This window comes from Coturnix japonica, chromosome 13, assembly GCF_054131305.1.
Source record: "Coturnix japonica strain WE chromosome 13, WE-NBRP24, whole genome shotgun sequence".
In the NCBI taxonomy this organism is placed as follows: Eukaryota; Metazoa; Chordata; class Aves; order Galliformes; family Phasianidae; genus Coturnix; species Coturnix japonica.
Window position 1 is genome coordinate 7,966,469 of NC_140675.1, and position 25,518 is coordinate 7,991,986.

General features: G+C 41.2%; 1 protein-coding gene and 1 pseudogene across 7 annotated transcripts in view; one reads left to right on the top strand and one right to left on the bottom strand.

The window, feature by feature from the left end:
* Window positions 1-25,518, bottom strand: part of CPPED1 (calcineurin like phosphoesterase domain containing 1) — a 62,893-nt gene that overhangs the window by 36,143 nt on the left and 1,232 nt on the right. For 3 of the 7 annotated variants that reach the window (XM_015876444.3, XM_015876443.3, XM_085513750.1), the window contains exon 2: window positions 9,371-9,589. The exons of 1 other annotated variant lie outside the window; for it this stretch is intronic. In XM_015876444.3, the coding sequence (XP_015731930.1) occupies window positions 9,371-9,589 (219 nt within the window). Of the gene's footprint in view, window positions 1-4,109; window positions 5,543-9,370; window positions 9,590-24,191; window positions 24,440-25,518 lie in introns of those variants that run through there. 3 more of the 7 variants (XM_085513749.1, XM_085513751.1, XM_085513752.1) reach the window with 2 other exon arrangements.
* LOC146758663 (uncharacterized) lies at window positions 1,373-2,044 on the top strand (annotated as a pseudogene).

Consider the following 25,518-nt stretch of genomic DNA (forward strand, 5'->3'; position numbering starts at 1 on the left):
TTGCCAGGGCACATCCCAGGATTCCTAGGATCCCCATATCACGGGATTGCTTGTATCGTTGAAAAATGGGGCCCCCTGCAGGACATAAAATGTTCAGGAGTCCCCATCCCGCCTAGCTAAGTATTTCAATAGTCTAAACAAAAATGTACTCACTACTCAACAACAACAGCTGCCTCCATGGTGGCGTGGCCACTGCTGATGGCCTTGAACCAGCTAAGTATAACTGAAGCACCTCTCACTGACAACAATCAACTATTGTGTGATCATATTGAAGAACTGGAAAGACAGGCTGCAATTCTGAGAGGGAAAAAACCTAATCCTATCATTCCCCTACAAAAAGTCTGGAATATCTCTCTAGAAATTACTGAGGACTGTGTACAAGAGAATCCACAGAATCTGGACTCTTGTCACGGAGTTCCCTCTAGAGCTCACTCCGTGACAGTGGGAACAAACCCAGAGGAGCAGGAACAAAAGTGCCTCCCTTCTCTAACAGCGCGGTGCGGTGCGGCATGGCACGGAGCAGCGCGGCCCGACCACGTGTGCTTCGGGGAGAGGGGAAGGGAAGGGAAATTGCGATTGGGTCTAAAAGTATAATAACCCAATAACGCTAAACAACAAGAGAGTTTCAACAAAGAGAAAACCAAGTCCCCAATCTCACCGATGAGCTGTGGAAGGCAGGCATCTCCAACCACGCTGTCTCCTCGCAGGGAGCCAGGCCAGAAACCACGTTCCCTTCCCGACTTCCCCTCCAGTGCCGTTCCCCACATGACCATTTAAGGCAGTCCACAGAAAAAACTTGTCCCCTTAACTCCCATTATTCCACATGATGTTCTGATGTGGAATACCAACACCAACCAAATTACAAAACCATAACAACTCTGTAAATGAAAGCATTAAAAGGTGGGGTTGAGACCCCACTAGAGCTAGATCCCTTTGAGGTCTGACCAGTTGTAACCCAAAAAGAAAAAAAAAAACGCAGGAAAAACCAGCAGGGCTGCCCCCTGACCAGTTCCCCTCTGCCCAGAGCACACTGCATGTAACAGCTCGCCCAAACACAGCATCTGATTTAATGGATTTAGTTCAGCAGTTTAGACAAAAACCAAGAGAGAGCGTGCCAGCCTGGCTGCTCTGACTGTACGACATGGGGGTAGAGTGCATTGTGGTGAATGGATCAGAAATTTCAAAACTGGCATCCATTACCAGTAACCCTGCACTCAGGCAGACTATATGCAGCTGTCCAACATAATGACAAAAATAATTCCTTGATTACTTGGTTAATGGTTGCGTGCTGTGCAACATGGATGAACAAGAATGATACACCATTAAATACCGGCCTGTGATCCTCTATGGAAACTGTGTTTGAGAATTAGGCATGAAGGAGGCAATTGAGGACGAGGATTCTGAGAGCACGGACATGATGAAATTTTCAGCAGGAATGAGGGACCACATCCTCCAGCAAGCTCTGCCACATCAGTATGGTACTTTGGTATCCATACTGAATCCTCTGGTTGCCTCAGAGGCCATAATACAACAGGCCACCCAATTGGTGGCAGATCTGGGGGAGACAGAGCACCTACAGGCCAGGTGCCATGTCCAAATGGTGGTGGAAAAATCAGAGATCCATCCACCACAACCTAGGAGACCTGCCCCTAAGGTAATTCAATCTGGACCCATCAGGGTATCAAGAAAACAAATGTTCAATGACCTGATTAGAGCAGGAGTTCAGTTTCAAGAGATTGATGGACAGCCTGATCAGGTCTTATTACAACTGTGGAAACAGTTACCAAACAGTCAGAGATTCCAATGTTTGCCCAAAAGGGAAGGAATTCAACTCACAGAACGGATTCCACAGAACTTGTGGAATCTGTAAGACTTCATAGTCCCATCAAAAAAATGTAAACCTTCTCAGGTGTCCCGGGCAGCCATAGTTGAGCCATCATAGGAAAAAGACTTGTGGATTGCAGAGCTGATGGTGAGACAGAGAAATGAAAATCCCCCAAGAGTAGGGTCTCTAGGGGGGACTGGAGACCCTACGTTGAACTAACGATTCATTCATCCTGAAAAAATGTGCAGCAGGTTATGGCATTAGTGGATACTGGGGCAGGAACATCAATTATATATGGTGACCCAAACCAATTTTCAGGTGCTAAGGCAATGATAGATGGGTTTGGGGGGCAGATGATCCCTGTAACACAAAAGTGGTTGAAACTGGGGGTTGGGCATCTACCACCTTGGGAATACGAAGTGTCTACTGCCCCAGTTCCAGAGTATGTATTGGGGATAGACATCCTGTCAGGTCTGACTCTCCAAACCACTGTGGGAGAGTTCAGATTAAGGGTAAGATGTATTAATATCTGGGTAGTGCAGGCAATCATAAGGTGTCATGCAAAAATCGAACCTATTTGTTTGCCACAACTGCACTGGACCACAAATACAAAGCAGTATAGAGTCCCAGGTGGGCATGAAGAAATTACTAAGACTGTGCAGGAGCTGGAGAGGGATCATTAGACCTGCACACAGCCCATACAACTCCCCCATCAGGAAGCCAGTCAGGAAGTCAGATGGTACATGGTGAATGACAGTAGACTATAGAGAACTAAATAAAGTCACACCACCGATCCATGCAGCCGTACCCAACATCACCTCCCTCATGGATACATTAAGTAGAGAGACAGAAACATCTTTTATGGATCCGACAAATGCATTTTTCAGCATTCCAATCTCAAGACCAGTTTGCATTCACATAGGATGGCAGGTAGTGGACTTTTCAAGTCCTACCTCAGGGGTACATGCATTCACCTACTTTTTGTTATAATTTGGTGGCATGCAACTTGGCAAGCTGGAACAACTGTCAAAATGTACCACTACATCAATGATTTGATGCTACCCTCTGACTCAATCGAGGCATTAGAGAAGACAGTACCATCATTAATAACCTATTTGCAGGAAAAAGGATGGGTTACAAATCCACAAAAAGTGCAAGGACCAGGGCTATCAGTTAAATTCTTGGGTGTTGTCTGGTCAGGTAAGACTAAGGTGTTACCCAGTGCAATCATACATAAGATTCAAGTGTTCCCAGTTCCCATGAAAACAAAGCAGTTGCAGGAGTTTTGGGGTATATTAGCAGCAGAGGCAGTAGTTGACAATCCTGTTTTCATTGCAAAGGGGACATTAATCATGCCCGTGTGGCAAATTAGAACTCCCCCCCACGCCCTACCTTGGTACCTGATATAATGATTCAGCCACAGATATCAGGCCAAAGGGTGTAGTATCAAAGACCAGGACCTGCCCCAGTACCAGCAGATGTGTTGATTCAAGACTGAAATACAGCCTGTATCTTACCATGGAGGGCGGATCTACCCCTCCTCGTACCTATTAAACATCTGCTTTACTCCCCTTGAGGTTCTAAGTTCACAGGATAGCCAGCAGGAGCATCATCACTCCAGCATGCTCCAGTGTTCATGAGGAAACATCCTGACACCCTGTGATGCACTGATGAATTTTTGGGAACTGTCAAGCATGAATCAGAACTGCTACTGGTCCTTGAAGAAGATATGAAGAAAGAACATTAAGTGCTGGCCCAACAGAACCATGGAAGACTGTCAGTAATTGCCTTTGTTGTCTTAACATTCTACATTGCAGTGGGTATTGTACATGCATCACAATGTACGTTGTATTTTAAGTCACCAAATTGCAGGAGCTCACCCCCTACCTGCTCAGTCATTGGTTCATGCTGTGAAGGGGTGGAGTGTAGTGGAATTCCAGGGTCACAGCCTGAACCAGTAGGTGAGCTGGGAGAGTATGTGAGTGCCTGGAGCAGAGAGGGGTGGTTGTGGGTCTGGAGCCACCCTGCTTCCGTGCAATCTGAGTCTGCATGGGTTCCCCCCTTCCCCCCTCCTTTTTCTCCTGCAGCACACTGTACAAATGGGGGAGGGTCACATTCCTCTCAGCTCGTCCCTTTCTCCAAGCTGTTAGCAGGAAGGGTGAGTTAATTCATTCTGATATCTTTTCCTATAGCGCCTACTTCTTAATAATGGCTCTATCGTTGCTCTCATTTGCCCTACAGTAATTAATTCTGGCATGTACGAAGAACAGAGACAACAAAATTCTTATATTGGAATTCAGCTTCTTTTGAATGCAATGGTTTCATCTTCTCATTTACAGAGCTGTCTAGATTGATTAGTTCTTAACAGAGGTATATAAAAAATGGAATAGATGGATTATTGAGAGAAAAGACCTTTGTCATAGCAGATACAGGAGATGTGGGAATTCTCTTCCTCCTTCCACTGTCTCAGCAAAATGAACAAATTCTGAAGTAGACATACTCCAAAACAGAGTACAACACACGTGGCTTTTGGCTGCCAGATGCTGTTTTCATTCACATTACCAAGAGCGAAGTTTGCTTTACCAGAAACACATTTGTTTGAGAAATTTGCTATAAAGAACAGATTGAAATCTTTTAATTAAAGCATTTACTCGTATAAAACAAAAGTAGAGAAAAAAATCTCACTACTTAGGCTTACTTGATTGAAAAGGCTGGTGCTAGATTATTTAGCATACAGAGATGTGGGTGGGTCTCTATTTTATTATATTATGCCTTCACTTAAATAAATTAGTACAAGAATTCACACTATAGCTCAATAGCCTTAATATTCAATTCTAGTGATTTGTATTTATTCTGATTAACACATTTATACAAATGAATTTAAAAGTGCAATCACAAACATCGCTTGCTCACTGATCTATTATCACGTTGCTAACAGATCTAGCTTAATCACATTCTATCAGCTTTTTTGATTACACAAATTATTAGTCAAGTCTCGTTTCATTTAGTCTCTAAATGGACACATTTTATTTGTCAGAGCTAAGTGAACTTTGCAGGAGACTTGCTGTCTTACTTGTTCTTTCACCCATATAAGCAAAGTAATTAATGAAAAATAATTAAACACCTGGTTTAAAATTACATCCCCTGAAGGACTTCACTGGATAGAACTGGCATCTATCAACTCCCTAAGAGCTGTAGAATCATTAAAAAATGCAGTTTAAATAAGTTCTTCCAAAGGAATTCAGACACATAAAAACAGTGCAGTGCTACATGCTAAACTGGAACTGATATCTGCTGTGGAAGACTGAGTCTGGGACAACCTCTTAATGATGGGCCAATCAGGTCCCAGCCACTCACAAACAGAAGTACTAGAGAGCATGTTAATCCTCAGCAGCCCTGGCTGCAGCAGCCATCAGAGTGGAATTTGTGGTCCTGAGGGAAAGAAGGAAGGCAGTTAGCAAATCTGCCCCAGTGGCACAGTGGTAGGAATGCCGCTTGCAACACCGGAGGCCCTGGGTTCAAATCCACCCTGTGGTGCAAGTGGTAGAAGTGCCGCTCTGCTACACAGGAGGCTCGAATCCTGGGGGTTGGACTCGATGATCTCTAAGGTCCCTTCCAACTTGCAAGAGACTGTGATACTGTGAAATCTGCAGCTTCAGGAGAGTGGACTTTGGCTTATTCAGTGACTTGGTAGATGGGATCATGTGGGAGGTAGCTCTGAAAGGCAAGAGTTTGAGAGAGCTGAGAGGTTTTCCGAAACAACCTCCTCCTAACAAGGATGGCCCATCCTGATACTGAGGGGAAAAAAACAAACACAAGACTATCAAGCAAGTGACATGGGAAACTCACATCTGAGTGTGGATGTAAAAAGAACATTTAAAAAAAAATAAAAAAAAAATGACTGAAGCAAAGACAGACTTGAAAGGAAGAACACTGACAACTGGCCTGGGCATGCAAGGCTTCAGTGAGAGTTGAAACTAGCAAGGGACGTGGCAGGCAACATGAGTTTCTGCAACTACTTTAGCAATAAAATAATAAAGAAAAAAACACGTGGAACCACTATTGAGTAACGCAGTGATTAATGACAGGTATTCAGTGCTCTTTTTGCCTCTCTTTTCTGTCTTCGCAAGCCTTTGCTCCTCAACTTAAAGAAGCAACAAGGAAGAGGAATTAGTTATATATCTCAAAAAAATTCAGCCCAAAAAAGTCTGCAGGGCCTGACAGGATGCATCCAAGAATGGCTGGCTGATATTACTGCAAAGCACTACTCTATTATCTTAGAAGGGTTGTTCTGGTATAGATGAATGGACAGCTGGCTGAACTGTTTGGCTCAAAAGGTACTGTTTAGTAGAAGAACACAGAAAGTTCTCACAAACCAAAACAGAAGGTTCCAAATTGATATGACAAAAAATAATTTTATATAGTTACAGAAAAACACAGTGAAACAAACACTTTACTCAACCAATAATATTTTGCAGATTACTATTTTGCTATACTAAGTTACATTAACTAATGTACTAAGGTACATTAACTTAATGTACACAAATGTCTTCAGAATAAAGATTTTGATTATCACGGTGCCTAAGTATATAACTGGAGTATATATATATATATATATATATATATATATATATATAATATAACATGTTCATGTTCAGAGAAACCATTTTCAGTAACAAAGTTGCAGTTTAAGGTATTGCTTAAAATTCTCAATTACGTACCAGAATATTAGCATTACCAGGAATAGATATCCTATTTTTGATTATGTAATCAAGATTATGTAGTCAAGAAAAACTTCTGAAAATAATATTCAGAATACAAACTACTTTTAATCAGCAGCTAAATACCAAGATACTGGCACTGATTACTTCATTGCTCTAATGACATCTGTAATGGATTCCAAGTGTTGTGCTTGATTGCTTCCCAGCTGATCAGGATTCTGTTCATCACTTCTAGCTGCTGGCATTCTGAGATTTCTTGGAGTTCCTTTGCAAAAGCTTCAAACTTGCTTCAGATGGAAAGCTACAGCACATGCTTTAAAGCAGTCGTTATAAACATACTGAATTCTCCATGATAAAACATATTAGAAAAGGAATGTTTGGGGTTTTGTGCCCTATTTATTTATTTACATGCAGTGGTTACAAAGCAATAAAATCCAAAGAACCTGACAGACATCAGCCAACAGATCATAAAATATAACTGAACCTCAGCTGACTGTACCTTTCTTTAATAAAGTATGCTGCAAGTAAGTATGATACACTGCCATTAACCCCGATTTTAATGTAATTTTAATATAGCTGATATACACAAGTGATTTAAATGGTAATTTGAGATATTGAGTAAGACGCTGTATGGGAAATCACAGCTTGAGCCACTGATTAATCAACTGAGGCAAGTGTTGGGTCAGCTGCGGGAGCACAGGTGAGAGTAATCTAGCTGTGCTGCCGGAAGGGGTGGACTTTGACTCTACGTCCTCTGAGACCTCATTTAAGGGCCGACCACCACTGAGGCAGCACCTCTTGGAGATTGCTCCCCAGTGGAGACTGCCTCAGCTTTCTAGTCAAGGCATTGACGTTGGTGAGTTTTCTTTTGCTAATAACCTTTGACTATTTACCACCATCTTGGTTAACACCTTTACAAGGCTAGCCACTCTTACATATGCGTATAAGCAAAATTCACAGTTGCTAAAATTAAGCAAAAGTATTATGTAATTTTAAATTTTTCCTACTTGGAAAAAAAAAATCCTTCCTTTTATTGAACTGACACAATAAGGGAATTATATTTTAGAGACTCCTCTGTGAAATAGCACAGATTGACTGAAGTACCATTCAACTACAAACATGCAGCATGGAGGCTCAAACATTGCTGGCTAGAGCAGTGAAATTGTATTTGAGGTAATGTGTTTGAGAAATATGACATCTCAAGCACAGTATTAGTACCAGAATTAGAGGAAAGAGATTAGTGCTGTTTGAAAATGGAATATGAGAGCTTTTGGCTTTTTTTTTTTTTTTTTTTTTTTTTTTTTTTTTTTTAAATCTGAGCTATAACCGATGCTCACTACATTTTCAAACATACCCATAAGAGAATAAGTTTAGGAAATCATTCTTCTTCCCTGAGTAGGAAGTCACCTCGATTCCTAGAGTTTAGCATGTGATGTTGCAGAAAAGTAGAGAAAAAAAGCTGCAGTATTTCCAAGTATTTCAGAAACCAACACTGTGAAGAACTTGAAAAGGATTCATTTTTACCATCAGAGGATTTCCATTTGATTAATAAAAAAAGCAAAAAATAAAAAATGCACAACAAATAAGTTCTTACAAAGCCAACAGCTTGGCTTCTTAGTGCTAGTATCTTGCAACATCTTATAAACAAACAGCTATTAATAAGCCACACCAAAAAAACTGTCAGAATGTACCTCAATAAGAAGTTGTTAAAATGTAGTGTGGGCTGTCTCAGTTTGAAATATATTTTCTCAGATTTTTTGTTTAACCTTTTTTTGTGTTGAGAAAGAATTTCTATTCCAGAAACTGACAGAAAAGAAATATGAGAAAATTCTCTAAAAAGCCTATTATTTCACTTCCAAAATAGCCATCCACACAATTTAAACTACCGTTTCAAATTATTTTAAACACACAGATTCAGACTTACTTCCCTTAAATATTTTTTTCTGACTTGGCATTTCTGTCACCCTTGAGGGTGAACATTATATATCTCTCTGCCCTTTGGGCAAATAACGACAGAATGCTAATCCCCGGATATCTCTGCGAAATTGAACAATTCACTTCTATCTCCAGCTCTTATCGGTTTGGACAGAATGAAAAAGGGGTGACTGCAAAGTTGTGTTTATGTGTTTACTAGTATAAGACACAACAAATCATTTGCACAAAACCAGTAATGAAATAGAATAAGTATTGTTGATTCAGTTGTGTGAAAGATGTCTAATACACTCAAACCTTGCTGTGCAATTAAATGCCAGGAAGCACCATCCCAAGTAAAGTATGAAGGACTCCCATTTTTGCAAACTCTTTTGTTGGATCATTGTACTGACAACTGCATACTGAGGCTGTCTGCAGCTCTGTTTGTTATCAGGACTAAGAAATCTGATCTCTCATGTCTAAAGACACCAATCTCTGTTTCCTACAGCAAGATGACAGAATGCTACAGCTTGAATTTACTGACTTTCAGCATTTTAAGAATTTAAATACCAAAGCAGTTGAACTTACTATGCTTTAGAAAGAGCTTCACTCACCTTGGATACTCAAAAAGCTATAGCTACATTTCTTTTTACTTAGTTGTTTTTCCCAATGGTTTCAATCATTGTTTAGCTTATCAAAGCAATATGTTTAGAAGAAAGACCCTAACAAACAAACAGCTAGCAGAAACACACCTCTGAAATAAGTGACATATTAAATAAGATGAACAAATAAGAATATATCTCAAGAATAATAGTAGGATACCAAATGCTATGAAAGCATATTGCCTTGTTGCCAATCTGAAGTATAAAGAAAATGGATTTATGATCCCACTCCACACTTTTAATTGCCTTACCTGGCATTCCATGGATAAGATCTCCACACAACACAAAGAACTTGGGTTTAGGGTTTAGTTTGTTAATGGCCTGCACTGCTTGCTCTGTTAATTTGATTTCTTCTCCCCATTCATCATCTCCACTTCCTGTATTGCCAACTGCCCAAGCTTTTATTAGTCCAAACTGAGGATCTGCTCCTTGGATGAAGTAGAAAGGTCCTTTCCACTGGTACTCATCACCTAAAAACATTCCAAGAATTAAAAACCATAAATAACTAAATATTGTTTTTTCTTCACCTATGTAAGTTAAAGCCACATTAAAGAAACTACAGAATTCTGTATTTATTTGTATAGGACAAATAAAAAGGCAGAAGTGCAAAATTTTCTTCAGATGGTTAGCTGCAGTAAATGAAAGTGTATTAATCTAATTATGCAGTGGTAATTGCAGACTAATTAGAGGACAACTATGTGAAGAACTCAGAGAATACTGTTAGAAATTGCAAGATTACAACACAGCAGAAATGTATAACATTACATTTCACTCAATTCTTTTAAGACTCCAATAATTGCTCCTTTAGTTGACAAAACATACACAACAAATTTTACATTTTACCCTTTCAGCAGGCTTACATTATTGAGTTAAATGCTTTTGTAACACATTTTCTGGAGTTAAGAGATGAAGCCACTGAATAGAATGAAAATCAGCAAGTGCAAACAGCAAGAATACAACGAAATTGTAACTTGATCCTGTCAGATAGTTCCCAAGAACTATTTGGGAAAAAAAATAAATAAATTCAACTTGTAGTCAGTGCAGATGAAGGATACAACAAAATTTATTTTGCTCCAGTTTTCTTGAATACTTCTTTCTTTCATACAACACCACCAAGCAACACAAAAGTGTGATACATAAGTCTGGCTGCTACTAGCAATAAACATAAAATGTTACCCTATTCCCTAAACCTACCTACTAACTCTGAATTGAAGTACAAATCAGTACACTGTGGTTTTTGTAGCTGTCTAAACATATTCATTTGCAACCCACATATTTCAGATTGGACAACTGAATCTATCTTTTTTACCCATTTTTTACTCTTCTGAGCATGTCTAATTTGTATACTGTTTAAAACATTTAGTTTTTTTGGGTTTTTTTTTCAGTATTTCAATCATCAAAAAGTCATTGGCTACATCATCTGTATTCAACTACTACATCTGTAGTTGAATCTGAAAAAAAAAACAATACAGCAAATAATTTCAAATTGTATTATGGGAATACATTTTTGTATAATGTCTGTCTGATCTGAAACAACTTGAGTCGATACTAGGTTTATCCTCTGTCATGGTTTAATAATTTTGTAATTTTGCTATCAGTATTCCACATCATAACATCATAGAAAGCATGAATAATTTTACTGAATCTGCAACTTACAGAAGAAGACTACATCTCCCAGAGAACAACACGATAGGTCACGGGACCTGGACTCTATATTAACTTGGTCGCAGAACAGACTGACGTCTTTCGAGTTCTGGTGTTCAGGGGAGTGTGTGGGAGCCTTCAGCCGTTCGCCTAGATTCACAGTAGGCCTCTCGGTTACGGGACTCATTCTCTCTCCTATTTTGCTTGATTCGTTAGCTCAATTTTCAATTATATTGTATTATATTGTGTTATCCTGTATTTCGATATAGTATTTAGTAAATAAGTGTGCCTCCTTAGATCATTGCCGCTGTTTTCTTTTCCTAATTAACTTTTTCCTTCCGGCCTAGGGCCCCTCTGGGGCCCACGGCCCCCTGTCACGGACGCAGGTGGATTTTTCGTTCAAACCGTGACAGATTTTGGTGGAGAATGCGGGCAACTCGAGTTGCTGTTTTTCTGTGTTTTCTTCTGTTGCTCTTTTAGCTTTTAACAGAGCTACAAGTTTCTTTTTTTCCTTGTTAAGGAGCTATCTTAGGTTTGTGATTCTGCACCTGCGAGCTTGACCTTGAAAGTCCAGGCGGACTGCCAATACTCCGGTATATTTTATAAACACTGCTGAGCTTTGTTTTCTTTTACTTTTTTTTCTCTCTATTGAAGAAAAAAGAAAAAAAAAGAAAAAAAATGTTCCCTCTAGTAAGTTCGTTCTACCAGGGACTGCATTTCATTAGTTCCTCTTTTGTGATGCTCCAAACATATTGGAGCATGTTTAAGCTAGCCACTTTTTCCTATGGAATTGTAAACATGTATAATGATTTGAAAGCATGGTTAGCAACGCTTACTTGGTATCTGCATGCAGCTCCAGAGGGAGCAACTAATGCAACTAATGCAACTATTAGTTCAGGAAAGGTGGTTTTTGAGTGTACTCCTCCTTTTTTCTTTGCATCCTTTAAGCAGTCTTCGAATGAACAGTTGTCCCAGTGGACCACACTGTCAGTTGTGTCAATCTCCCTGAACTTAATGTTGGCTTTTTTATTTATTGGTTCTTGGATTTATTACATTTGTTACATCAGGAGGAAGTCTTCCCTAGAATCAGAGAATACTGAGTGGCAGGGAGTGTGGAGAGACTTTGGAGAGACTTTTAGAAAACAGACATCTTTAGTGTCATGGAGCTTTACTCCTGAACACTTAAAGAATCCTGAGAGTTTGACTGCATATTTGAGACAGGAATGTTGTGGCTCAGGCAGATCTAAGGAGGCACAAATGACTTGGGGCCTAGCTAATGTTTATCGGGCCTTATTCAATACCATTCCTGAGAGGGAAGATTTTGAGGTTGAGAGAGAGAGTCTCAGGGCAGAGAATGAGAGTATCCAATCCAAACTCGACACTCTCCAGTCCGAGCATAACGCCCTCCGGTCAGAGCACAGCGCCCTTCGGTCTGAGTGTAACATCCTCCGGTCAGAGAACAACGCTCTCCGGTCCAGCTACAATATTCTCCAGTCCAAGTACGACGCTGTCCAGTCTGAGCGCGGCACTCTCCAGCCCAAGCACGATGCCTTCCAACCCAAGTGCGACACCCTCCAGTCTGAGCACAACACTCTTCAGTCCGAACATAACGCCCTACGGTCCGAGCACAACACCCTCCGGTCTGAGTACAACACTCTCCAGACTGAGCACAATGCCCTCCAGACTGAGCACAATGCCCTCCGGTCCGAGTACAACACTCTCCAGACTGAGCGCAATGCCCTCCGGACCGAGCACAATGCCCTCCAGACCGAGCACAACACTCTCCAGTCCAAGTATGACGCCCTCCAGTCTGAGTGCGGCACCCTCCAGGCCAAGCACGATGCCTTCCAACCCAACTGCAATGCCCTCCGGACCGAGCACAACACTCTCCAGACTGAGCACAATGCCCTCCGGACCAAGCACAATGCCCTCCAGACTGAGCACAATGCCCTCCGGTCTGAGTACAACACTCTCCAGACTGAGCGCAATGCCCTCCGGACCGAGCACAACACTCTCCAGACTGAGCACAATGCTCTCCAGTCCGGGTACAACACTCTTCAGGCCAAGTATGACGCCCTCCAGTCTGAGCGCGGCACCCTCCAGCCTAAGCATGATGCACTTCAACCCAATTGTGACACCCTCCAGACCGAGCACAACACTCTTCAGTCCGAGCATAATGCCCTCCGGTCTGAGCATAACGCTCTTCAGACTGAGCACAATGCCCTCCGGACCGAGCTCAACACTCTCCAGACTGAGCACAATGCCCTCCGGACCGACCACGACACTCTCCAGACTGAGCACAATGCCCTCCGGACCGACCACGACACTCTCCAGACTGAGCACACTGCCCTCCAGGCCGAGCATAACGTCCTCCGGTTCGGGTACAACACTCTCCAGTCCAACTACAACAGCCTCCAGACTGAGCTTGGTGCCGTCCAGTTTGAGCGGAACACTCTCCGAGACCAGCTATGTGCCCTCCAGGGTGAGTTGAATGTATGTAACCAACTACCAGGGGCACATGTAGTCCAATTTGACCAGCCACTGGGGGCACATGTAGTCCAATTTGACCAGCCACCGGGGGCACATGTAGTCCAATTGGACCAACTATCAGGGACACCAGATACAATGTTGGTTGCCCCTGTAAGAGGGCGAAAGACAAAACGAGTTTCAACTCAGAGAAAATGCAGAAGGAGTTGGAAGAGCGGAGGGAGTTAGTAGAGCAGGACTCAGGAGAGCAGGGGGACTCAGGAGAGCAGGGGGACTCAGGAGAGCAGGGGGAGTCAGAAGACCAGAGGAAGTTGGAGGAGCAGAGGATGTTAGAGGGGTACAAGAAGATGTTAGAGGAGCAGAAGAAGTTAGAGGAGCAGAGGAAGTTTGGAGAGAGGAAAAAGAAGGAGGGTTACCTGGAGGAAATAACACAAGCGTCAGGGTGAGGGTCAGAGTCAGAAGAGGAGCCAAAAGCCAGATTTTCTTTACGAGAATTTCTCGAGTCCAAACTTATAGATGGGGCAGCCTCATCAACACAGTTGCCACCATCAACACCCGGGACAAAAGGTGAGCAAAGTATAACGACCATAAGGTGAGCAAAGTATAACGACCATTACTGATCGATCTTTTAAACTGAGTGAAATTCGAGATCTAAGAAAGGATTTCACACGTCAGCCAAAAGAAAATATGGTCACTTGGTTACTTCACTGCTGGGACAATGGTGCCAATAGTGCGTGGCTCGATGGCAGTGAAGCTCGCCAACTGGATATCATTTCCAAGGACTCACGTGTGGACAGAGGTATTGGCACATGCCAAAATCAGTCCTACACCCTCTGGAAGCAGATGTTGATAGCGGTAAGAGATAGATTCCCCTTTAAACGGGACTTGGAGCCTGAGAGAAAGAAATGGACAGATATAGAGAAAGGTATCCAATTTTTGAGAGAAAATGCTCTGGTGGAAATGCTATACAGCCCCCAGTTCAATCGTAACGATCCAAACCAATTACATGATCCTGAAGCGGTCCACGTTCCACGACAAATGTGGCGTGACTTTACAAAAGCAGCTCCAGAAAAGCATGCCAGTGCACTTGCATTAGTGTATGGCAAAGGGGACAGGAAACCCTTTGTGAATGAACTAATTGGCAGACTTCAGGAACTTGAATTATTTATAAGCGCCACAGAAGTTAATCTGTATACTTCAGCCATTGTCAAAATTGTGGAAAGATTAAACAAAATGGAGGGAACACAAAGTGATATTATTGACAAATTGGCTAATGTGCCTGATGTAGATGAATCCACGGTGGTACAAGATGATAGAGACCAGGGTCTCTAGTAGATCGCCTACTGAGAAAGCTAAACAACATGAGTTCCTCTCGACCTGTATCATCGAAAATCTCAACCATAAAAAAGAGACGTCCTCGTATTCAAGCAAATGACAACGATAAGACTACACGTCTTGACTTTTTGTTTTTCCTCTGTAGTCATGGGGAGGACATGAAAAAGTGGGGTAATTCATCCACTTCTGCAATTCAGGCACGAGTGAAGGAATTACAAGGTGAAACAACCACCAAGGTGAACTCTTCCAAGAAGGGGAGAGTTCCAGTTGCTGCAAGCCACTGAGGAAAACAATAGAGGGGCCCTGCCCCCAGCCAGGGGGGGGGGAAAGGGACAATAGAGTATATTGGACTGTGTGGATTAAGTGGCCTGGCACATCTCAACCACAGAAATATAAAGCCTTGGTGGACACTGGTGCACAATGCACCCTAATGCCCTCAAGTCACCAAAGGACACAACCAATATATATACATGGAGTGACTGGGGGTTCCCAAGAATTGACTATGTTGGAGGCCGAAATAAGCCTCACTGGTAAAAACTGGCAAAGACACCCTATTGTGACTGGTCCAGAGGCTCCATGTATACTGGGAATCGATTACCTTAGGATGGGATATTTTAAGGATCCCAAGGGGTATTGATGGGCCTTTGGGATAGCTGCTGTTAACACAAACGGTGTTAAGCAGCTGTCAACTTTACCTGGACTGTCAGATGATCCTTCTGCTGTGGGGTTGCTCCAGGTAAAAGACCAAAGGTACCAATTGCCACCAGAGTGGTTCACAGAAGGCAGTACCGCACCAATAGGGACTCATTGCTTCCCATTCACAAGCTAATTCGCCAATTAGAGAATCAGGGAGTGATTAGCAAAACTCACTCACCTTTTAACAGCCCCATATGGCCAGTGCGTAAAACCACTGGGGAATGGAGGCTGACGGTAGATTACAGTGGCCTGAATGAAGTCACACCTCCATTAAGTGCTGCTGTGCCAGACATGCTAGAACTCCAGTATGAATTGGAGTCAAAAGAAGCTAGGTGGTATGCCACCATTGACATTGCTAATGCCTTCTTTTCCATCCCATTGGCTGCAAAATGTAGGCCACAGTTTGCTTTTACCTGGAGAGGTATTCAGTATACCTGGAACCGTTTACCTCAAGGGTGGAAGCACAGCCCAACAATTTGCCATGGATTGATCCAAGCTGTCTTGGAACAGGGTAATGCTCCTGAACACTTGCAGTATATTGATGATATTGTAGTGTGGGGCCATACAGCAGCAGAGGTTTTCAAGAAAGGGAAACAGATAATCCAAATTCTTTTGCAAGCTGGTTTTGCCATTAAGCGCAGCAAGGTGAAGGGACCTGCTTAGGAAATCCAGTTCTTAGGTATAAAATGGCAAGATGGACGTCGTCACATCCCAGCAGATGTGATTGACAAAATCACTGCTATGTCTCCGCCCACCAACAAAATAGAGACCCAATCTTTTCTGGGAGTAGTGGGCTTTTGGAGAATGCATGTCCCAAACTACAGCCACATAGTGAGCCCCCTCTATCAGGTAACACGGAAGAAGAATAATTTCTCATGCGGTCCTGAGCAGCAGCAGGCTTTTGAGCAGATAAAACAAGAAATAGCCCGTGCCGTGGCCTTGGGGCCAGTACGGACGGGACAGGATGTGAAGAACATCCTCTACACTGCTGCTGGAGAGAAAGGTCCCACCTGGAGTTTGTGGCAAAGAGCCTCAGGAGAGACCCGAGGCCGACCCCTAGGATTCTGGAGTCGAGCATATAAAGGGTCTGAGGAGTGCTACACTCCGACTGAGAAGGAGATCTTAGCCGTGTATGAGGGGGTTCGGGCTGCTTCTGAAGTAGTTGGGACAGAGGTTCAGCTTCTTCTAGCACCTCGCTTGCCAGTAATAAACTGGATGTTTAAAGGACAGGTTCCCTCCACCCATCATGCTACTGATGCCACTTGGAGTAAGTGGATTTCATTAATTACTCAACGAGCTCGAATGGGAAAACTCAGCCGTCCTGGAATTCTAGAAGTGATCATGGACTGGCCTGAGAGTAAAAAAATTGAAACACCACCTACAGAAGAGGTATCATGTGCTAAAGAGGCACCACCATACAATGAGCTACCAGAAAATGAAAAGAAATTTGCCCTATTCACAGACGGATCATGTCGTATTGTAGGGAAGTATCGCAGATGGAAAGCTGCTGTATGGAGCCCCACACGACAAGTTGCAGAGGCCACTGAAGGTAAAGGAGAATCAAGTCAATTTGCAGAGGTAAAGGCTGTTCAGCTAGCTTTAGATGTGGCTGAACGGGAGAGGTGGCCAATGCTTCATCTTGATACTGATTCATGGATGGTGGCAAATGTCTTATGGGGGTGGTTGCAACAGTGGGAAAATGATAATTGGCAACGAAAGGGTAAACCTGTTTGGGCTGCTGAACTGTGGAAAAACATTGCTGCCCGAATAAGGAACATTGTTGTAAAGGTGCGCCATGTAGATGCTCATGTACCTAAAAGTAAGGCTACTGAAGAACGTAAAAATAACCATCAGGTTGATCGAGCTGCCAAAATTGAGGTGGCTCAAATAGACTTGGACTGGCAGAACAAGGGTGAATTATTCCTAGCTCGGTGGGCCCACGAGACTTCAGGTCATCAAGGAAGGGATGCAACATATAAGTGGGCCAGAGACCGAGGGGTGGATTTAACTATGGACGCTATTGCTCAGGTTATTCATGATTGTGAAACATGCGCCATAATTAAACAAGCCAAGAGGATGAAACCTTTTTGGGGGGAAGGGCGATGGGAAAAGTATAAATATGGAGAGGCATGGCAGGTTGATTATATCACCTTGCCACGATCTCGCAATGGTAAGCGTTATGTACTCACCATGGTGGAGGCAACCACTGGGTGGCTCGAAACACACGCAGTACCCCATGCTACCGCCCGAAACACCATATTAGGGTTGGAAAAGCAAATCCTGTGGCGGCATGGCACTCCGGAAAGAATTGAATCAGATAATGGGACCCATTTTAAAAATTCCCTTGTAACCACTTGGGCTAAAAATCATGGCATTGAGTGGATTTACCATATTCCCTATCATGCACCAGCTTCTGGTAAGATTGAACGATTCAATGGGTTGTTGAAAACTATGTTGAAAGCAATGGGTGGCGGAACATATAAAAACTGGGAGAACCATTTAGCAGAAGCCACCTGGTTAGTCAACACTCGAGGATCTAGTAATCGTAATGGTCCTAACCAATCCAGCTCCCTACGTACCGTGGAGGGAGATAAGGTTTCTGTAGTACACATAAAGAGCGTGTTGGGAAAGACAGTTTGGGTCCTTCCAGCGTCTGGAAAGGGCAAACCTCTCCGGGGTACTGTCTTTGCCCAGGGACCTGGGTGCACATGGTGGGTGATGGACAAAAATGGGAATGTTCAATGTGTACCACAAGGGAATTTGATGTTGGGGGAGTGCAGCCAATGATTTTCCTGTAGATATATAGGTAGAGTCTCAGAAAATATTTGACGAATTTTCAATTAGATATCAGACTTAAGATAGAGTGGATTAATGTTAAGGAAACATTTTTTTTTCCATATACCTTAATTAGGCATTCTGTAAGCAAGTTTTCCATCTGGACTCTATATCGTGCACTGGCCATGCATGTGTAGAGAACACATGGAAAGAAGTATAAGTCAAAAGGAAATCTGCTGTGGTGGCTGGGAAAGGATGAGTGCACCTTGATGTGGGGGACGCCCTACTAGCGCTGCCTTTCTCCTCTACCACTGACATGTTTTCCTTTTTCTGGCAGTTTTGCCATTTTCTCAAAATTAATAAAATGGTAGGTTAGGTTATAGAGTTTTGTTCTCAACTTAGGGATTTGTATGGAATAAATATAGATTATTGAGAAAATAAGGTTGCTGGGTTGCTAATTATTCACAACTATATGTATAAGTGTGTATGTATGTATAAACATAATGTAATGATGTAGAATAAGGGGTGGAATGTCATGGTTTAATAATTTTGTAATTTTGCTATCAGTATTCCACATCATAACATCATAGAAAGCGTGAATAATTTTACTGAATCTGCAACTTACAGAAGAAGACTACATCTCCCAGAGAACAACACGATAGGTCACGGGACCTGGACTCTATATTAACTTGGTCGCAGAACAGACTGACATCTTTCGAGTTCTGGTGTTCAGGGGAGTGTGTGGGAGCCTTCAGCCGTTCGCCTAGATTCACAGTAGGCCTCTCGGTTACGGGACTCGTTCTCTCTCCTATTTTGCTTGATTCGTTAGCTCAATTTTCAATTATATTGTATTATATTGTGTTATCCTGTATTTCGATATAGTATTTAGTAAATAAGTGTGCCTCCTTAGATCATTGCTGCTGTTTTCTTTTCCTAATTAACTTTTTCCTTCCGGCCTAGGGCCCCTCTGGGGCCCACGGCCCCCTGTCACGGACGCAGGTGGATTTTTCGTTCAAACCGTGACATCCTCCACTAATAGTACATAAGGAAGCAGCGTGCCTATCTGCCTATCACATGAATTTACTTATGGTTTTCTTTTAAGTCATCTAGAAATTGACCTTCTTCCAACTAAAACGAGGGGGTATGTTTTTGTCAATTCAGCTGCACCATGGATATAGATGGGTAGGTGTGGAGGAGAGGGAATGTGGGCAACTCCTTGTAGTATGCTGCTGCCTGTTGCTATGGCATCAGAGCGTTTTGCTAAATGCAAGCTTCTACATTTTAGCTAATGTACCATTTAAGTATCAGAATTACTTATCTGATAAAATTGTTTGCTAATTCATACTAGCATTCTTTGTTATATATCATAGACCTGTTTTATAGATTTTAATTCTAAAAATTAAAAATTCTATAGATTTTAATTTTTGGTTACATAACTTACTCAGACAAGTGAAATTATCTACCTAGCATGAGATACGATGTGTTTTCAGTAGAAGCTCTATGGAACTGCTTCAATGGCACGAAGCAGCTTAGGTTTTTATTGTGAGTCTTGCATGAAAAAATGAAAAATATGACTGTCATAAAAATCAGCTTGCGTGCTGCATCAAAGGCACTGCCTGCACAGAGAAATTATCTTACAGGTTTTTTGAGTGGAAAGTTATAAAGATATGACTTAAGAAAGCTGGCATGAGAAATCCTTTACAACCTATTCAAAGTGGGGCTGAACAGAGAAAGTGACACAAGACCTTGTTGTGGAGAAGTGCTACAACCTCAGATTCATCAAATAGATGCTCAGGGAAAAAAAGCTGAGATCTCTGAACAAAGTGATCAGACTCTTAACATATATCCCTTTGAAATAGTAACCTGGGAGCAAGATCTACTTACTTTGCATTCATGAATCTGAAGCCAATAGTTTTTACACCAGTAAGCTAAATATCTCTATATTTATTTATCTATTTCTACAGGAACCACACAGAAAAATATAAATAATATCTGTTTTGAAGGATGACTTTTGGGCACAAGGTTTCTCTCCCCTCCTGAGCCCGTGGGGTGGCACAGCAGCTGGTACAGCTGCAGCAGCCCAGGCTGTGGGATCAGACCTGGACCCAGGTAATGAGGAGGTGCACCCATAGTGTTTCAGTAGAGAAAAGCAAGAAGCAGGCAGTGTGCTTTCAGGGAGCCTGCAGAGTAGGAACAAAACAAGTTGCAAGGTCAGAGCAGAGGCTATTTTAATGTAAGCTTTGTGGAGTTTTTCCTCCCCTGCCTCATATCTATGCCAATATAGTAAATCTGTAGGTTGGAAACATTCAGGTGCTTACAAGACTGAGCACAGATGCTCTGGTTTGGTGGGTGATGGTCATGTAAGGAAGAGAGAGAGACGCACACACACAGAAAAGATGAATTTGTGAAGAGAAGTTCAGTACACAGACAGAACCAAGAAGTGGAAGAAAAAAAATGAGAAACAGAAGATGCAGGGGTGGAGTTGGAGAGGAGCGGGGCGAAAAGGAAAGAGATAGGAGGTGAAAAGAGAAAAACTGAAAGTGATGCTACAATCACCTGTGGGAAAGAAACATAAAAAGGAATAAACCTAAGAAAATGAAGTGGGGGGAACAGGAGAGATACAGGAATCAGGACGATATAAATAACATTTACTTAAAGCATTAGTTAATTAATTGATCTTTGTCAAATAACTTACTCAAAAGCTTTTTTTGTGTTTTTTGATAATTTATGAAACAGTTACAAAAATTAGTGACGTTGAATACATTTTCTGTACCATTTCCTTGTTGCTTGATCACCCAAACTAGAAACCCAATTTGAAAATAAATAAATAAATCCTACTAGTATTCAAAACAAACTGAAACAACTTATTTATCATGTGGTATTTATCAATTTAGCTTCATACATACTGACTTCCCCACACACAAAGTAATTCCCAGTAGAATTCTTTCTTATTAACCAATCTGTAGTATACTTTTCCCTCACCAGCTCCTTGTAAGCACCCTCAAGCAGGGCAGGTACTGTAGACCATACAAGTGAACCTCATCTGCTAAAAGCAGAACCCAGGCAATTTAACAGACTGCACTGAATTACAAGAACAGTGCTCAGACAAATCACCCTGCTGGCATACCACGGGAACTGCTTCTGCACTAGTCACCTAGCTGTGATCTAGGTTCTAGACGATTCTCCATGTTTCAGTTAAATCGCACGTGCAGTCAGCATCTTCCTTTGAAATGCAGCAAGCAAAAGCTTTTACATGAATGACATGAAAGGCCTCCTTCTGGCTAAGAGTTTTAATTTTCAGCTCCACAGGAGGTCCATTTTTCAAGCCCTTAGATGATCTGCATAGTTACATTAGACAAAGGTAAAGCAATAAAAGACTAAGATTCAATTAATAGCTTTTTTTTTTTTTGCCTTCTCTGTACGCATCACAAAACTGAACAGAGGCTGTTTGTGACAAATGCCAGACAGAAATCAGTAGATTCTCAGCTGAGTGATGTACACTCAGCTTCCATTTCTGAAGGACAAATGCTGTTGGTGGAGCTACACTCATACATACACTCATACATGGAGCTATACACAGCTCCTGCTCCACATCCACATTGCTTGCACACCTCCAGGAGAGCTGCACAGTGAATTGACATGGAAGAAGTCCACCTTCCAAAACTGAAAATAACTTCCAGCCCCAGTTTCAACAGCCTCCCACTCTTACTCCAGTCCTATGCACGCCAAACTACAGAGGACCAGTGCAACATATTTTCAGTTGCATAGGCTGAAAAATGATGCCAGCCTCTAATTTTATCTAACGATTAATTCTGCAAAGGGCCAAAGCAGTTGGCAGCAACATACAGGAGAAAAGCTCAGTGGTGCATTGTGATCACAGTCACAAAGATTCTATCAAACCTCACCATTTCTCAAAGAGAACAGCTAAATATCTTCACATGCCTTTATTTCTTCCCCTTTTGCTCTTTGTAATCCATCTTCCCACTTCTTCCCCCTTCTCCAAGGATCACAAAGGCACATACTAGAGACAGGTCACCACAAGCAGACTTGTGACAGCCCCACAGCACTGGTGGCATTTCCAGTGCTTCCCTGGTGGGATTTTCAACAGCAGCAGGATGTACCTTTGAAGCTGGTTCTGTTTTTCCTCTATACAACATTTCACAGAAACAAAGCACTTAGGAGAAGTTATTCCTGCCTGAATCTGTAAGTGGACACTGATATCAGAGGAGAATGATGGAGGCACACTGCTTATGCTCGTCCAGTATAACAAGAGCAGTAATAAATATAAAAAACACCCTTATTCTGACTTTGGATTTGCCAGCAGACTTAACATCACTTCTCTGAAAGATCACTGAAACAAATGAAATGTGGGTTTTCATCATGTTTAGAGCTCAGATTGCTAGCTAAATATTAAAGACTTTTGCTTTTTGCAACTTCTGAAACATTTTATTTTGGAAGATAAAGATGGCCCAAGTCCCTCTTATGCTTTTAAATATGAAATAGCAGGTGCTCAGTACATTCTTTCCTGCTCTTAGTTGTCTGTTTATAAAATACACCCACAATTCTTTCTTCCTAGAAAAGATCAGATGAAAAGAATATCTTTGATCTTTGGTGTTCTAAAGAAGATATGGGCAGGAAGCAAAATGCAATTTTTAATTTGCATTTTTTATTTTTTTTTTAAGTGAAGGCAGTATTTGCACATTACAAACAAATAGCAAAAAAAATAATCTTTATTGCAACTGTTTTGCAGTTTACAACAATTTGTTTTCATTCTTCTCAGTCCTGGCATGACTTAAAAACCAGAAGGTACTTTCCCTAAGCCCTTAGTAATTTCTTGTTTACTATTAAAACATTATCAATAGTTATGGTTTCAAAAAACATTATTACTACTTGGATGTCCAAACAAAAGATTTCACTTTAATTAAGTGTTTATTCCTTTCAGATGGGTTTTCCAGGCATACCTTAGAGACCACTATGACAGTAGAATTCTGCTGACTGACCAAGGGGAATTATTTTCAAATAATTTAAGCAATGCTACAATTTTATAAATATATAAACTTTTATATATTTACATATATAATTATATAATCATGTAATATATCATATTTCATATATATGGCATCATATATAATATATATATATCATTGTATAATATACGAAATATATAAAATAATATAATTATATATAAATTAATAAATGAAATACATAAATTAATATAATTATATATATGAAAGCAAGGTAAGAAACATCCCCTCAAATACAAACTACTTACGTGTACTATGGTCTTTAATAGCTAAACCCTAGCAGTCATGCCCACCTCCAAATTTAACACATAAACTTACTGCAGAAAATAAACTGATCTCTGCAGCCCAGGACTGTTGGTGTAAAGGGGGATGGCTTGAATAATGACAAGCTGTAGTCAAAGAAAGTTGCTCGAAGCCCACCCGAGATTAACCTAATTCATACGAGAGTTGGAGAAAGTATTGGGAATGGAATATGCCAGCTGAGAAGCTGCTCTTGATTTTTTCTGATCTGAGGAAAACCTCATTCAAAAATATTGTGTTGAAGAGCTCTACAACAATAATCATAACATGCAGAGATCCATCCTTCGCATGAAAGCAAGAAAAAAAGAAATCAAGTGCAGTTGTATTTATTTTCAAAGAAAACTGAATTAAATATGATTATGAAGCTTTTTAGAAAGAGCAAAAATCCTTAAAGGCAGCATGGAAACCAATGACTCCAGAGGCTCAGACCATATGCACAGCATTTCCTGAGGAGAACCTGATAAGACAAGAAGAATCCAACCAATAAAAGCCAAGAACAACTGGAAAATATATCAATCTGAGATTTATTAAATGCCCCTTTTCAGAGGCATGATGAGGACAGCCTGCTAGATGCTCATTCAGGTTAACAAACATGCAAAACGCACCCAAAGATAAAGACAATACAGAAAAACAAAGTAAGTTTTTACAGCCATGTTCATTGCAGAAGAAGCCATGCAGTTGCCCTAAAACTCTTTTCGCACTGTACAATTAACAATCATACAGTCAGCAGAGTGGCGTAGTTAGAACAGTTTTATAGTTAGAAACATTATCACAGTGGAAAGAGATAATCAAAGATAAGTGAAATACTCACCTACATCCTTAGGCTCACAGCAGAAAACCACAAAGGGAGCAATCTCCAGAAGGAGATCCTTCCCCAGCAGCAATCAGCCCTTGAATGAGGTCTAGGAGAGGTGCAGCCAAGCTCCACCCCTTCTGGTCACACAGCTGAATTACCTCCACCAATGCTCCTACAGCTGACTCCCTGCTTGCCTCAGGTGATCAATCAGTGGTTCAGGCCATGACTCAACAGTTCCCACACACTCACACATACTGGATACTCTGCAAGACATACAAATGCTATTTCTCCCACTTGAGAAGGAAAAAATAAATAAAGAAGAAAAAAAGAAAAAAAAAAAATCAACCTGACAATAGCTGATAGCACTATCACTTGCTTAGTTACTTTAAAAAAGCGCTCAACGTACTTCCACAGATCTTTATTTGGCATTAGAGGTTTTGGGACTGGTAGTGGAGAAGATGACAGAATTTGCCCTAACATACATTCCTGTATGTACAAGACTAATAAGACTAGTAGACATCAAAAGTGTCTTTTCTGCCTACGTGAAATTAAAGAGAATGTATTAAAAAAAAAAAAAAAGTCAAAGAATACAGAGGTCTCCTTTTAATAAAGTGAGGAACTGATGTGTTCCTTGTTCCAGCACTCCATCAGCTACATGGGTATTCTGGACCTCTTACTTTGAGCTTCTGGTTCACATGAGCGATATACGAAGAGTGGATCAGAGCACATCTTGTGTAAGCAGCCTGAACAGATGACTACTGGGGGATAGGGTGTGGAAACATGGCTTTGCAAAAGGGCTTAGAAGAAAAAGAACCTCAAAATTAAGCCCTAAGTGGTGATTCTCAAATTTTAAAGGAAGTACAGTGCCAAGCAAAAGTAGTGTTGGTAAATACTTTGCGTGGTTATCTAACAAAAGGAATTACGTCCGGAGAATGAATGAATTCTAAGACAGAGGGAAACATACACACAGACAGACTAAAAAATAAATATCAGATCTAACTGATTTTCATTCTAAATAAGAAGAAACTTTGCCTCAGTTTTGTTAACCTTTGATTATGATTTTTTAAATCACTTTATCATTAAAAATTTGTGTTGAACTTTAGTCTCTACAAAAAGAACTAAGTAAAACATTAACACAGAAACACTGTACTCAGAGATGGTAGCTGGACTATGATAGTTAACAAATCCTAAACAAGATTAAAAGCCAAACAATAATTGAGAAAAGTCTTAAAATTATTTGAAGAAGAAAGGGCACCTGGAAGACTGATACCTAAATCACATTTTTTCATCTATGTTTAAGGCAGTGTTTGAGAAATACTCCATACAGCTTTTTTGTCAGATT